The following is a 16,010-nucleotide window of genomic DNA, read 5'->3' as shown; positions in this document are numbered from 1 at the left end:
GACTTTAGCCTTGTGTCTCTCCCTCCTGTTGAGCCTATAAAACTTTTGTATTTGCGATTATATGTAGTTGCCTCTGGAACTAAATCTATTAAGAGGTTCAATATGCTAAGGCAAAGCAGAAGAAAGATAGTAGAGCCTTGAGGGCTCACAAATAAAAGACTTGAGCAAGTGTAGGAAATAAGAGAAGCAGAAGGGAAAAAGTGTCTCAGTAGTTCAGACTAGTGAAGTCTCCACATAGCAGGCTTTCTCTACAGGTAACAGTAAGTAAGTTTTATTTATGACTGATTAACAGCGATTGATTTATAAAAGGCTTCCCTTCCAAAGAGAGCACCAGGATGCTTTATTTCCTAATTGGATAGTGACTTTGCACATAAATAAAGGGAGAATCCCCGCCACTGGTTGGGAAGACATTTTGACATGGCAGGTTTCTTCTTGTCTCTGCCCTGATTTACTGTATGACCTTGGACAAGTAATTTATCTTCCCCCAAACAAGTTTCCCTAATTATAAAACGGAAATACAAATACTTGCTGCCGTCACTGAGGATTAATGAGCAAGGTGAGTGTCCTCAAGCTCCCAGAGGGGAAAAGGCTGTATATAACGGAGCAAAGAACCCCTCGGTAACACTGTTGGACTTTTCACAAAACTGGGGAAAGAAAAAAACCCACAGCACTAAAAATCCCTGCAGCTTTCAGTTTCACAGTCTAAAAACAAAAAGCGCTCCCCTCTTACAACCAGACCAATTTTTCCTGCACGTTACCCAGCACACGCTGGAGACGAGGAAGTTTCCTGGCTGGAAGACAGGCGCTGAATTTATTCCTCCAGGGTTCTGGCCCTTGCTCTACCGTGAACAGTGATATCTTTGGGGTGGGGTGGGTGGGCAAACTGGTGTTTCGGTGCCCCCATTTCTTCTTCTGTAAAATGCTGGATAATAATACGGCTTGCCATATATAAGGAGATATGTGTAGGTGCCTGGCGTATGGTAAATTACAAATAAATAATCTGCTGTAACTTCTGTTCTTAGCAGCATAGTTCAAACTGCTGGAGTATTTTCCTCCTAAAAGTCAAAGGTCCTTATGAAACAGTGTCGGGGTACAAAGGTAAACCTGATGTAAACATTTGTATTTTAAAAGGGGGCCGGGGAACTAGTATAAAGCCTTGAAGCTCACTTCTTTGGGGGGGGAGGTGTGCTTGAACAACTCGTTAAAATTCGGCCGCGCGATCGCTAGGGGGCACTGTGAGCCTGCTTTGGCGAGAGAGAGGCGGCGAGCTGCGCGGGGCGGAAGGGTCTTGGTGCTTTCAGCACCCAAGCGCGCAGGAGAAACGCAACCTAGCAGAGCCGGCGACCCTAGGTCGAGCTCCGTCAGGCGTGACCCGGGCGACCCAGCGCGGTGGGGGACGGGCTACATGCAGCCCCACAGCTCTGCGCGCTCGACTCCCCACGCCCACCAGGCTCCTTCCTGGCAACTGTTCTTAATGTGGTATCCGCGAGTCCGGAGGCTTGGGAACCCGGACCACCCTCTCCCCCTGCCCCCAACTATAGGCAATATTTTGGGTGCACCTAGGTGGGTTGTTTTGCCTGCCCAAAGGGCCAAAGCTGTCATTTGATTCTTTAAGGGGTCTACGGCCGCAAACGGGTTCAGCTCTTTTGATTTAGGAAAGAGGGCCCCCTCCCTGCCCTGAAGGCTAAATGAGCAGGTCTGGAAACGACACTGAAATCATCGTCGTCCACCTCCAGGGTCGGGGCTAGCGGCTGGCATGCCCCACGGCGACTCCAGGAAAAGTGTCCAGTTCAGGTCCTGAAATGGCTCAGGTGCGAAGTTGAAACGCCCTTCCGCGAAGAGTGGAGTCAGTGAACCTGCCCCACTGAGTACCTAGACTAAAATTCCCTTAGCCCCAAGAAGAGGTCAAGACACTTAAGGAAACTCGGGCGAGGCACTCGGCGGTTCCACCTGCTCCTCGGGTCCCCACCCTAGGCGCCCGTTCAGGCGTTGGGCACGAAAGGGAATATCGGTAGACTGCGTTCTTCCCTAGAGAGAAATTGTGGCGGGCGGAGGTCCGTGCGTCTCCTCTAACGCGAGCTGGGTGGTGGTGTATCGATGTCCACGCGATCCCGGGGCGGGAGGCGTAAGCTCTGCTCCCCAGGATCCAGGACCGAACGCCTCGAAGTGTCGTCCCTGGGGGGCAGAGCACCCGGAGAGGTAGGGCAGAATGCTGGGGGGGATGGGGGGGGACCGGAAAGAAAGCATAGTGGAGACGAGGGTGAGAGGACCCGGCAGAAAGTCGCGCGGGGAGGGGGGGGGCGGGGCGGCAGGGAATGCGCCAGCCGAGGGGAAAGTACAACCCATCCCAAACTTTCGCAGATCCGGGGGCCTAGGAAGGGAGAGCCAGGCCGAAGCACCAGCCTCTCCCGCCGCCGAGAGTGCCCAGCTGCAGCGAGGAGGGGGTGCACGCAGCGCCGGCTGAAAACGGGCGGTCCCCGCATCGCGCCCACCCGCCGAGCCAAGGCGCCGCGGCCGGGCGCCGAGCGGCCGTCCCTGGGAGAAGCCAGAACGCCGGGCTCCGGCCTGCGCGCGGGCTCCGAGCAAAGGGGGATCCAACGCGGATCGGGAAAGGAGAAGGGAAAGTTGACCTCACAGCCTCGCCCAGCCTGGGGAAGTGCCCGTGGGCGGCCGGCGAGCGCGCAGGCTGCAGCCAGAGAGGTTCGGGAAGAAGTGAGCGCAGAGATTTCCACGAGCTAGAGAAAGCGGATTAAAAAGAAATGTGAAAAGCAATCCAAGGCATCCGCGGGAGCCCGGCAGTTTAGAAGACACCCCGTCCCCGCTAGGAGGACGACAGTGACTCGCACTCGCGAAGACGAGGCGCTCCTGGGCGGCCGCGGATCTGCGCCGAGGAGCTGCCTCCGCAGCGTGGGGCGCGCGTTCAGACGCCAACGGCGGCGGCCAGAAACTGAGATGCGGCGCGCAGCCCCAGGACGGTCCGGGCTGCGGAAAGTCCTGGGCGGCGCGACGCGCCCCTGACCCCGCGCGGGTCCGAGGGGTGTGCCCGGGCCCCGCCCGCCTCCGCCCCCTCGCGCGCCCGCCGCGCGCCCCTCCCCGCGGCGCCGGCGGCGGCAGCGGAGAATCTAGGGGCGGCGCGGAGCGGCTCCCCGAGCCGTCAGTGCCTGCGAGCTCGAGGCTGCTTGGGGAATTCACTGTGCCGCTTTTCCGCTTCTCCCTCTTCAGGCTTCTGATGGCTTTCTACCTCCGGCCCTATCCTTTTCTTTAAAAGGAAAACTTCACTGAGATTTTTCTTTCCCCTTGGAGGAGAGGATTAAAAGTTCTCAGAACTGGTGCCGCCCGTGCCGCTCGGGCGCTGGGACGCCGTTTGCCGGCGGGGGTTCCAGTCCCACCATGTGCACCAACATAGTTTACGAGTGGCTGAAAGCGCTGCAGCTCCCGCAGTACGCGGAGTCCTTCGTGGATAACGGCTACGATGACCTGGAGGTGTGCAAGCAGATCGGGGACCCGGACCTGGACGCCATCGGGGTGCTGGCGCCCGCGCACCGGCGCCGCATCCTGGAGGCCGTGCGCCGGCTGCGGGAGCAGGACGCCGCCGCCGCCGGCCTCTACTTCACGCTGGAGCCACAGCCACCGCCCGCGCCACCCGGGCCGCCCGCGGTCGCCGTCCCCACTCGCCGCCGGGGGGAGCCTTGCGGCGGCCAGGCCCAGGGCCCCCGCGAAGACCCCCGCAGCCAGACGACCGCCCCTCGCGGCAGGGAGCTGGTGAGCTACCCGAAACTGAAGCTGAAGATCATGATCAGGGATAAGCTCGTCCGCGACGGCATCCACCTGAGCAAGCCCCCGTACTCCCGCAAGGTAAGGAGGCGGCGTGGGCGCGCGGCGGGAGGGACGCGGCCCGGCCGCTCCTGCCCAGGCTTGGCAGCCCACTTTTCCCAGGAAACGACGGGAGACGAGGAGGCTCTGGGTATTTGGGATTCTCTTCTGGGTTCTTTCTGTGTTCGCTCTTCTATTCCTTGCTTCCAGGTGTCACCAACGGTTGATAAGACAGGATCCCTCACCCAGGTGTTACTTCTAAACTAGGGCCAAGTGTCCGCGTAGTCTCGGTCAGGAGCTGGGCGCGCGGGGCTTCTACAGGAGCACAGGACAGGTCATGATACCCTCCGTGGTAGTGTTTGGGTCTGAAGGTACCAGAAGACTGGTTAAAACCCACATTGTTCTCGACCTTTCTTTTTCTCACCTTTTTGAGAAGCTCCCAAGGGAAATTGGCCGACTCTTTTCTTCAAAGAGTGAGAAATGATGCCCTGTTGCTCTCAATTCCAGAAAGTCGAATCCCAGCTGCAAATTTGAAAAGTGAACGACTGACATGAGCAGTCTAGGAGAGAAGTTAACAAAACACAAGTCAGTCCGCTTGGGATAAGTTCGTTCAGCTTAAGTATAGGGAGGTAATGGGTGCTAAGGACATTGGTGGTAATGGGGTCACGAGGGCGTGCTGCCGAGTTCTGTGCTGGGTCACCGGTTTGGTTGATTGTTAATCCAGATGAGATGAAGCAGGTACAGCTGTGACTTCTAGAAAGCCTGAGTGGATTCGCATGTAGGAAAGGAGGGCACAACACAAGGAAGTGAGATTTTCCGTCACCAGTGAGGACTTCCCTGGGGAGAAACTGGGAAAGTATGGCAGCTGATCTGTGAGGAAGGCTGAACTGTGGATTTGGGCTTTTAATAATTAACTACAGAAAGTCTTAATTTCTTACAAGAGCTCGGCCACCAGCTGAGTCTGTTCAGTTCAGGCTTCTGCAGCCGTCCAGGTAGAGGGTCCTGACTTGAAAGGGAGAAGTAAACAGTACATGTAATCCTCAAGCTTGCCTGGAGTTGCCCAGGAAAAGGAGCACCTCAGCGGGAAAGTCAAGACATAGAGAGAAGCCCAGCGGAAAATGATGGCAAGCATGCTGTAGCTGGAGGGGAGTAGACACAGCACCGCAGCAGAGACATGCGGATAATCCAAATGTTGTGTGCGGATAATCCAAATGTGTGCTTGTCTAGGACACTTGCGTTGCTTTATAGTCTTAAGTTAGGGTCATAATGTCTGGATTTAAAGAAGTTCAAGAGAAAACTTTGTAAAAAGTAGATAAAAATATCTAGGGTAGATGAGAATAGAAGGTTTAATATTATCCATATGTTATCTTGTAAGACAGGCAACTGAGATAACCTGCTTAAGAGTATAAATTTGTTTTATAAGAACTATATAAAGAGGGCAAGTCCGGAGGACAGTTTGCCTCAAATTAAACACATGTTCCAATTACCCACTCTGACTGTGTTTCTGATATGTGCCCCAAACAGGGCGATGAAGGGGAGAACACAGTTTTCCCAGGCAGGTAGAGGTGGAGATATGTGTAGTGTGTATATAATGACTCTGACCATCACTGTAAAATAAAGGCTCGTTTCTGGAGATGGCACGTCAAAGGAGTTCAAGGCCAGTCAGACTTTTGTGATTACATCCCGGGAAGTGAGGCGGGCTTAGGCTGAGAGAGTGTGAGCTCCTGGGCACATGGTGAGGGCAGAGGTCAAGTCCTGGCCAGAAAGGGATGCCAAGAACAAGTTAATATCACTAGGGCTTGCTTCTTCTTCAGGAGAAGAGCTGGGTACAGGGCTGGGAGGGCAGAGGAGAGTGTGGGCTGCAGGTGGGGATGATGTAACACATTTTGATTCTGATGCTTAAAAAGACAGGCCTCGATATCAAACTCAGAAGCTGAAAAGGATAAGTGGAAGAGGATACTAAGGACATGAATAGTCTGGGCATTGGCTTTGGACTGTGCATTCCTGCCTAGATCAGTGTGTGAGATGGTAGTGCATGTGAGTAAGTGCAATTTATCAAAGAAAATTTCGACTTACGTTGTAGTACTATTTACTTTTGTAAATAATAATTTATGTCAACTTCTATATAAATCCCATAACAATAATGTTTGATAGTAAAAATATACCCTCATTCACTTTCTATACATATGTAATTTGTCGAACTGATGAAGAATAAAATGGGGCCAGAAGTGTTTTTGTACCTCCTTCATTGATGCTCCAGGTGGGGATCAAAAAAATGGAGCTGACGAATTTAAGTGTAAAAAAAATTCTGTAACTTCATATACTTGTTACAAGAAAAACACACACTGAAATAGAAACTAAAATACAATTAATGTACCCCAAACTGAGCATGCACGTGTGTAGTGCCAAATCATGTTGGTTTTTCTGAATTTGTTGTTTACGTGTGCATTGCTTCTTAAATTTTGGATTTTAAATGATCTAAGACGTTGTTTTCTGCAACAGTGTTAGGACTCTTTTTTTAAAAATAAATTTATTTATTTATTTTTGGCTGCGTTGGGTCTTTGTTGCTGAGCTCGGGCTTTCTCTAGTTGCTGCGAGCGGGGGCTGCTCTTCATTGCGGTGCGCGGGCTTCTTATTGCGGTGGCTTCTTTTGTTGCGGAGCACAGGCTCTAGGCCCACGAGCTTAAGTAGTTGTGGCACTCAGGCTCAGTAGTTGTGGCTCACGGGCTCTAGAGCACAGGCTCAGTAGTTGTGGCACACGGGCTTAGTTGCTCCGCGGCATGTGGGATCTTCCCTGACCAGGGCTTGAACCCGTGTCCATTGCATTGGCAGGCGGATTCTTAACTGGGCCACCAGGGAAGCCCAGGACTCTCTTTAAAGTGTGATCCACTTTTTAATCTCTCCAGATTCCTTTGCTCTGTCATGATCAGAACACAGTGTTCATTCTGTGCACTTGGACTTCTGCTTGTTAGAGAGGCTACGTCGCCTTTATAGTCTGCATGGCTGATCCTTGTAATTTTTTTGTACTTTGGTGAGAATATTAGATGGTTTGAAAGCGGATTTTACGTAGGGTGATCAAGGCAGGAATAGTGAATCTTTACAGAGGAAAGTAAGTTGAGGAATTTTCCCAAGAATTACTTGAAAGGACTGCAGGATTGTGGTATTTGCCCCAGTAACAGTTAATGTTCCCAGGAACTGTGCTGCAGTGCTGTGTTCATTGTCTTATCAACAGTTGCCACTTTCCTCTTTTAGGTGAGTTAAAATGTAAGAAAAGTAAGTTTTTCTTTGTACCAAGGCAATCCACTTTGGAAAACCAGGAGCTTGGAAAGAGCACTACTTGAAATCTAAAAACATTGGATGAATCCCTCTTCTGCCCTGTCCTTAGCTTCTCCGACTGCTGTGATTTCTACCTTAATGAAGTGGGGATATGTTTTCACAAAGTAAGGATTAGGAAAAGCTTTGTGTACATGTTCTCAATACTTTACCAAGCTTCTCTATGCTGAGGCTCTGCCAGGCTCCAGGTTACTATGATTGGCAGGATGCAGAAGCCCTGCCTTCAAAAACTTGGGATCGAGCGGGGAAGACATAAAATGGAATGAACAACAGTGATGAAGTGTAGTGATTGCTTCCAACCTAGTTTGCGGGGAGGGGGGACCATGGCAGACTTTCTAGAACTGGCCTTTGGTCTGAGAACTGAAGGATGGAGGGTTTAGCCTGAAGGAGAGGAGGGTCCTAAGGGAACAAGTGTTCTAGGTATAGAGAACAGTGTGTGCAAAGGGCCAGAAAGGGAAGAAGTGCAGCAGGGCACCGGGAATTTAAAGGAATTCAGTCTGGCTGGAGCATAGAATGCTTGGAAGAAGTGGCAAGAGATGGCGAGACAGGCAGGGGCTGGTCCTGGATGGCCTTGGAGTAATATGTAGGAGTTGGAGTGTATCTCGAGAGGGGAGCTATTGATGGATCCTGACCAGAGATAGAGGAAAGGATTAGGACGAGGTTGCAGTGTCAGGAGAGATTTGCTGGCAGCCTGGACTGCATGGCGACAGGCTGGGAGGTGCCGTGGAGGTAACTGAGAGGTAGAATTGCCAGAACTGGGTGATTGTTTGGATGACAGGGATGAGAGGGGAGAGAGGTTGAGATGACGTGTAGATTTCTGATTTAGGATTGCGATGCCCTTTCCTGAGCAGGGGACCCAGGAGAAGAGCAAGTTTGGAAACAAAGGTGTTACCTTCAGGTTTAAATATACTGAGTGTCTGATGCCGGAGGCATATTTGAACATATTTGTCTAGTTGGCAGTTGGAAATACAGTTGTGGAGCAGAGGAGAGATGCTGGGACAAAAGATACAGATTTGGGAGTAGTCTGCACATTGAAGCCACAAATATGAGTGATCTGTAGAGGGAGAAGGGAGAAGGGACCAGGACAGAACCTTGGGGAACACCAGGATTTGGGAGATGGGCAGAGGACGAAGAACCTTCGAGGGAGGCGGAAAGGGTGAGTCAGTGGAAGCAGTGACGCTTCGGGGAGGAGGGACTGGTCAGGAGGTCAGAGACCGGTCAAGCAGGACAAGAACTAAATGTATCCATGCTATGGGAAGTAGCAGCCATGCCAGCAGGGACCTCTGAAATAGCAGGTTCAAGTGAGGGACCAATGAGAGGACGTGGAAACAGGGAGCCTAGACAACTTTTATTTTAAGATTTAATTTTTTTTAAAGAGCGGTTTTAGGTTTGCAGCAAAATTGAGAGGATGGTCCAGAGAGTTCCTATATACCGCTGCCCCACACATGCATAGTGTTCCTCACTCCCACCAGAAGTGGTACTTTTGTTACAGTTGATGAACCTACCTTGATACATTATAACCACCTAAAGTTCATAGCTTACATTAGGGGGTCACTCTTGGTGGTGTGCATTCTTGACTTTGAACAAATGTATAATGAATGACATGTAGCCATCATTATGGTATCACGCAGAGTATATTCATTGCCCTAAAAATCCTCTGTGCTCTGCCCATTCATTCTTCTTTTCCCCCAACTCCTGGCAAGCAATGATTTTTTGCTCTCTCCACAGTATTGCCTTTTCTAGAACGTCACATATTTGGAAAGGCTACATAATATATAACCTTTTCAGATTGGTTTCTTTCACTTGGTGATAGGCATTTATGGTTCCTTTGTGTCTTTCCATGGCTTGATAGCTCATTTGTTTTTAGCGCTGAGTAATATTCCATTGTCTGGATGTACTATAGGCAACTTTTTAATGAAGTCAGACTGAGAAGATAGAACTAAAGCTATAGCTGGAGGAAGAAGGGAGAATTTGAGTCAAGGGAAGAGTTTGTGAATTTGTATTTTTTTCTAAGGATGAGAGAAGCTACAGCATGTCTAAGTGTTGGTGGGAGGGAGCCAGAGAGAGGGAGCGGGTGAAGATGTGGGAGAAGGGAGACCACCCAAGAGATCAAGGAGGTGGGAGGGAATTGTGTCCAGAGTACTGGAAAAAAAAGGGGGACACACTTCCAGTGGGAGGGGATGCCTTCTCTATGACAGAGGGGCGGAGAGGAAGGGTGAATGAGGAGACTGGGAACTTTGTGGGGATGGTGTTGAAGAGCCCTCACTTCTCTGTCTGCTCACATGATACCAGTGAGGGGGGAGATGGAGAGATTAAAGGTTTATGGAGCGTATTGCGTTAATATACAAATACTAGGTATTATGCATCTGGTGTTTATAGCTATGCCTAAATGTAAACATTATACAATAATGCTTGTAGGGTGGATATAGCTAAACGTGAATAGAAAGTACCCTCACCATTCCTATGTTTGCGCTGCAGGTTACAAGCTATGTGTGATGTTGTATTGCATCCTGTAAGTTTGGCAGTGCTTGTGCATGGAGGTTGTGGTAGATGTGGATTGTATGGGACTGTAAAAGTATCCTGTTTTCTAGCAGACTTGGAAAAGCGGAAGGCAGGCTCTAGGGTAGATGGTGGATGGGGAAGGTGTATAGACTTCTTCACTGAAAAATATCTCCTTGCCACACACTACCAAGTAGAGCTGAGTTAATATAATGTTATTTAGCATTGCTGTAGGAGTGTTAAGCTTCATTCACGCCTCAGTGTGAATTTAATTACTGTAAGTAACAAGACTCTCATGGTAATAGGGTTATTCATGGATTTTGGGGAGAGATGGCTTGGGATGGAGGTGTTTGGAGAGACAGGTGGCATGAAGGCTTTTGTTTTTGGGGGCCAGGGTGAAGGATATAGAAAAAATATTTAGAAAGGAAAGAGAGAGGTTGGCAGAGAATATGCTTGTGTCCTTTGGAGTTGTGCCTTGGGTCCTGGCAGAAGCTGAAATGACAGTAAATATTCCTTCTCCCAAGAATTCCTCTGCCTTCATGGTGCTATCACTGTTTATTTTCAATTTATTGTTTAACTTATTCATGTAGTACCATGGGAGACATGACAACTTTTGCAAACTTATTTTAGAAAATGACTCTTATAACCAAGTTTGTGGATATTAGCAGGCATTGAGCAAACAACATTTGCCAGATGGATAGCCTGGCCCCTGTTACCCCGTAGCTGTCCTTGCTTGGACATTTCAGCCGCCATCATAGTGGTCATGTCTTGGCTGTGTACAGAAAAGCCTGTTGGCCCAGGTCTTACTCCTGATAATAGGGGGATTTGGTAATTAATCAGCAGTAAATTTTTAGTACAAGTGATACCCAGTCATTTCTGCAGGCCTGAGGATACAATAATGAAAATTATTTGTAAAAACTTCAAAAATTAGATTTTCAAAATTCGGTTGTAATGTTCAAAACTGTCACCTGGTAGTGAGAGATTGACATATATACTACTGATACTGTGTATAAAATAGAGAACTAATGAGAACCTACTGTATAGCACAGGGAACTCTACTCAGTGCTCTGTGGTGATCTAAATGGGAAGGAAATCCAAAAAAGAGGGGATATATATACGTATAGCTGACTCACTTTGCTGTACAGTAGAAACTAACACAACATTGTAAAGCAAATATACTGCAAAGAAAATTTTTTTAAAAAGGAAGATAAAAAAAGAGCAAAAAAAAGAGAGAGGTTAAGCAACCTGCCCAAGGTCATACAACTTGCCCAAGGTCACACTCTTAACTACTGTGGATGGGAAGAAAAATACAGCTATTCCTTCTTGGTACGTATTATTATTTTCATATTTTTATTAAAATTAAAAAGGTCAAAAAAAAAGAGAAAGCTCTTTTCTCTGCATTGGCATCTCCAGTCTTAAAGAGGTCTCAATTGTGCTTATTCTTCCTTCCTCACTGTTCAATGAGAAAAAAATGCTCGAGGCAGGGTTAGCAGTACTAAGGGTGGCCTCATGAACCTTGTCTGTCCTTAGGTAGTTGTCTAACACATGCCAAAAAAGAAGAAAGAAATTTTGATAAAAAAGCACATTTTTTCAGATTATGTAAGTAATTAGATTCCAGTTCACCAGAAATATGTTCTGAAATGGATTTTCTTGAAGTAAGGTAAGTCAGATGACACGGACTCAACCAACGCTGGTGCTTGAAATTAACAAGGGATATCCTAAGGTATTTGGAAGAACATTGCCCATGGTGAGGGAAAGTACACCCAGGACCATGATCGGTATAACTTTTCAAGGTTATAGTCTGTGTAGAGCTAGAAACAGCATCGAGTCCTTAGCTATAGCTAAGACTTATTATACTATTGCTAGCACTTGAGTTAAAAAGTTTTTAACAGTTATTTTCTAAGTTTTATGAAAAATGCTATTTCAGATCAACCGCTGATTTGGACTCGAGGACACCTGGGAGGAGTAGGAAGGGAATCCTTGTTTTCAGTCAATATAAAAAGTATTAAGGGCAGATAATTGTGGATCATGCCAAACGGCATTAAGCATACAATCCGTCTTACATAGAGACTAAGTGACATCTAATAGTTTAAAGAGATTTAATTACTGCTTCTAATTGAAATAAATGGTCTGATGAGCTCTTAAAACCTTACTGTTATGTTTCCATAAAGTTATAAATACAAACAAAATAAGACCTACTTCATTTGGAACATGTCGGAAAGGTGAGGAAAACAATCAGCATGTATTCTTTACCAAAATCATAATGAAAAGATTTTCGAAATTTTAAGATATTTTCCCTAGAGCATACCATAATTTTATAAGACTGGAAGTGTACCTGTTGTATTTGACACCCATATTTTTTTAACACCCTACCTCTATTTGACAAAACTATTTTAAGTAAAGTCATGGACTAATACACAGCAATTATTTTCTTGATTTCTTCTTTAGTTTTAAACAGTTAACAGTTAAAATAAGGAATATATTTCAGTTTTAAAGAATTCAAATTTAGTAAAAACATTTCGTCTATAAAATAGAATTTGCACTTAACCAAACTAACATATTGCACCTTGCAGTTTGTACTCTGTTTCACTGTTTTGAGTTTTCAACACATACAAAAACTCTTAAGTGGTCATAAGAATAATGGAATTGAACTAACTCAAGTTTCACGTTTTTCTGTTTTTTTACAAATCACGATGCTATCATTGTTTATTTTCAATCTACAGTTTAACTTATTCATGTAGTACCATGGGAGAGACATGACAACTTTTACAAACTTATTTTATTTATTTATTTTTAAGTTTTTTAAAAAAATTAATTAATTTATCTTTGGCTGTGTTAGGTCTTTGTTGCTGCACCTGGGCTTTGTTTAGTCGCAGCGAGTGGGGGCTACTCTTTGTTGCGGTGTGTCGGCTTCTCATTGCGGTGGCTTCTCTTGTTGTGGAGCACGGGCTCTAGGCGCACGGGCTTCAGTAGTTGTGGCATGTGGGCTCAGTAGTTGTGGCTCGCGGGCTCTAGAGCGCAGGCTCAGTAGTTGTGGCACACGGGCGTAGTTGCTCCACGGCATGTGGTATCTTCCTGGACCAGGGATTGAACCCGTGTCCCCTGCATTGGCAGGCGGATTCTTAACCACTGCACCACCAGGGAAGTCCTACAAACTTATTTTAGAAAGGACTCTTATAACCAAGTTTGTGGGTTGGTGCCAACCATATAACCAGGAGTTCTGTGAATTAACTCCCAGGTAGAACACAGTGCCTATAAAAGGACAGGTAATAAAAGATGCTAATTAGAAGCAAATGTAAATGCCATTGAAACTCGACAGTAACTGTGACAGCTAGAAGTTAGGCCAACAAAAGGTTTTTTTCAGGGAGAAGTGTTTTATCACTGACATTGTTTAGAGTTTCTATACGTCTTGTTCATAATTTAAAATTTCATTTTGTTTTAAGGGCCCCTTCTTTGCCTGCCCTTTCTCTCTGCCCTTTCCTTGGAAGACATAAGGAAATATGATCTTTTTAGTTTAAGAAACGTTATTTCTTCTTTAAAATAATGCCAGTATTTATCTCAAAAGGTTGTAGTATGAATTAAATGGGATAATATTTATGAGGTTGTTTTGTAAATTCTAAAAGAACTTCACAAATTTGAAGTGTTCTTACTGATAGTGAATAAATCATTGTTTCTAATACAATTTTGAAAATATTTCTGATTGAAAAGTAAATATACTGAATTGAGAAAATTTGGAGAACACTGAAGCAGACTGAGAAGAAATTTAAAACGGTCTGTTTTACAGTTTCTAACACTACAGTGTATTTCTTTAAAAATCACCTATGAATTAGAATTTCTGTCTTGTACACATGCATAAATCTGGTATTGGATAAGAGTAAGGATACGGCTAGTCCTATGTTGGCAGATATCATTTGAAAAATGATTTTAATGCTAAGACATATTCCATCTTAGTTTAGCACCATAATTAATTTAACCATTTTCTTATTGGGTTGAAACCTCACCCATGTTATTATTGATTATTTTAATTTCTTCATAATTTGAAAATGTCATGTTTGAGAAATAGTATTTCATCATTCTTTGAATGACATTTCTTAGATTATTGATTTACATAATTTCATGTTTGTGGCTTTTATAATTATGTATTGCTTGTTCACTGTGCTTGCCTGTTTTTTCTGTTGGTCTTAGACCACTTCCAGTTGCTTGGCAAGAGCTCTTTATATATTAAGGAAAATAATCATTGTTGCATAGAGGTTGCAGAGATTTTTCAGAATGTGGTTTACGTTAGATTTTAATGATTTATTTTTGGATGTCCAAAATTTAAAAACTCTTATGTATTCCACCTTATCAATAATTTTAGTTGTTTCTTCCAGACTGGAGGAATATAGAGGGTACAGACTTAGATAGAATTGAAGTTACATTCTTTTTTACCACTTACTTGGACAAATTATTTAATATTTCTAAAACTAAGTTGCTTCATCTATAAAATGGGTATAATATTACCTACTTCTTAAGGGTGTTGAATCAGAGAGACAGTATATGAAAAGTGCCTCAAAGAATAACTGACAGTAATTCCTCAAAACATCTGGCTAATCTTTGTCGTATAATACAAAATCTTGTGATTATGAAGTTATTCTCAATATGAAGACCTATCTTAAATTATTAGTTCATGTCCTGATGATTCTGTTGAGGCTAAATGTTCTTTCCATAATTTCAAAAAGCTCTTTAAATAACAACATACATAATTTGTTTGTCATAATAATTGAAAATATTTTACTCAATTTACCATCTGCCTTTTCGGTTTTCCTTTCTCTTTTTTAAAATTAATTTTTATTGGAGAATCGTTGCTTTATACTGTTGTGTTAGCCTCCACTGCACAACAAAATGAATCAGCCATACACATGCGGATATCCCCTCCCTTTTGGACTTCCCTCCCATTTAGGTTACCACAGTGCATTAGGTAGAGTTCCCTGTGCTATACAGTATGTTCCCATCAGCTCTCTATTTTATACATAGTACCAATAATGTATATGTGTCAATCCTAGTCTCCCAATTCCTCCCACCCCACCCCTTTCCCCCTTAGTATCCATACATTTGTTCTCTATGTCTGTGTCTCTATTTCTGCTTTGCAAATAAGATCATCTATACCATTTTTCTAGATTCCACATATATGCTTTATTATATGATATTTGCTTTTCTCTTTCTGATTTACTTCACTGTGCATGACACTCTCTAGGTCCACCCATGTCTCTACAAATGACCCAATTTCATTCCTTTTTATGGCTGAGTAATACTCCATTTTATATATGTACCACATCTTTATCCATTCATCTGTGGATGGACACTTAGGTTGCTTCCATGTCCTGGCTATTGTAAATAGAGCTGCAATGAACATTGTGGTACATGACTCTTTTTGAATTATGATTTTCTCAGGGTATATGCCGAGTAGTGGGATTGCTGGGCTGTATGGTAGTTCTATTTTTAGTTTTTTAAGGAACCTCCATACTGTTCTCCATAGTGGCTGTATCAATTTACATTCCTACCAACAGTGCAAGAGGGTTCCCTTTTCTCCACACGCTCTCCAGCATTTATTGTTTGTAGATTTTTTGAGGATGGCCATTCTGACTGGTATGAGGTGATGCCTCATTGTAGTTTTGATTTGCATTTCTCTAATAATTAGTGATGTTGAGCATCTTTTCATGTGTTTTTTGGCCATCTGTATGTCTTCTTTGGAGAAATGTCTAAGTCTTCCACCCATTTTTTGATTGGATTGTTTGTTTTTTACGTATTGTGCTGTATGAGCTGTTTGTATATTTTGGAGATTAATCCTTTGTCAGTTGCTTCATTCGCAAATATTTTCTCCCATTCTGAGGGTTGTCTTTTCATCTCGTTTATGGTTTCCTTTGCTGTGCAAAAGCTTTTAAGTTTAATTAGGTCCCATTTGTTTATTTTTGTTTTTATTTCCATTTCTGTAGGAGGTGGGTCAAAAAGGATCTTGCTGTGATTAATGTCAAAGAGTGTTCTGCCTATGTTTTCCTCTAAGAATTTTATAGTGTCTGGCCTTACATTTAGGTCTTTAATCCATTTTGAGTTTATTTTTGTGTCTGGTGTTAGGGAGTGTTCTAATTTCATTCTTTTACATGTAGCTGCCCAGTTTTCCCAGCACCACTTATTGAAGAGACTGTCTTTTCTCCCTTGTATATTTTTGCCTCCTTTGTCATAGCCTAGGTGACCACAGGTGCGTGGGTTTATCTCTGGGCTTTCTATCCTGTACCACTGACCTATATTTCTGTTTTTGTGCCAGTACTATACTGTCTTGATTACTGTAGCTTTGTAGTATAGTATGAAGTCAGGGAGCCTGGTTCCTC

General features: G+C 44.8%; 1 protein-coding gene across 1 annotated transcript in view; it reads left to right on the top strand.

Annotated features, from left to right (window-relative positions):
• Nucleotides 1-3,264: 3,264 nt before the first annotated feature.
• The window catches only part of SAMD5 (sterile alpha motif domain containing 5), a 51,642-nt gene continuing 38,896 nt past the window's right edge, over nt 3,265-16,010 (top strand). Inside the window, exon 1 of the mRNA XM_036871721.1 lies at nt 3,265-3,855. Within this exon, the coding sequence (XP_036727616.1) occupies nt 3,391-3,855 (465 nt within the window). The 5' untranslated portion in view covers nt 3,265-3,390. The remainder of the gene's footprint in view (nt 3,856-16,010) is intronic.

This window comes from Balaenoptera musculus, chromosome 12 (assembly GCF_009873245.2).
Source record: "Balaenoptera musculus isolate JJ_BM4_2016_0621 chromosome 12, mBalMus1.pri.v3, whole genome shotgun sequence".
NCBI lineage: Eukaryota > Metazoa > Chordata > Mammalia > Artiodactyla > Balaenopteridae > Balaenoptera > Balaenoptera musculus.
This window is presented reverse-complemented; position numbering and strand designations above follow the sequence as displayed.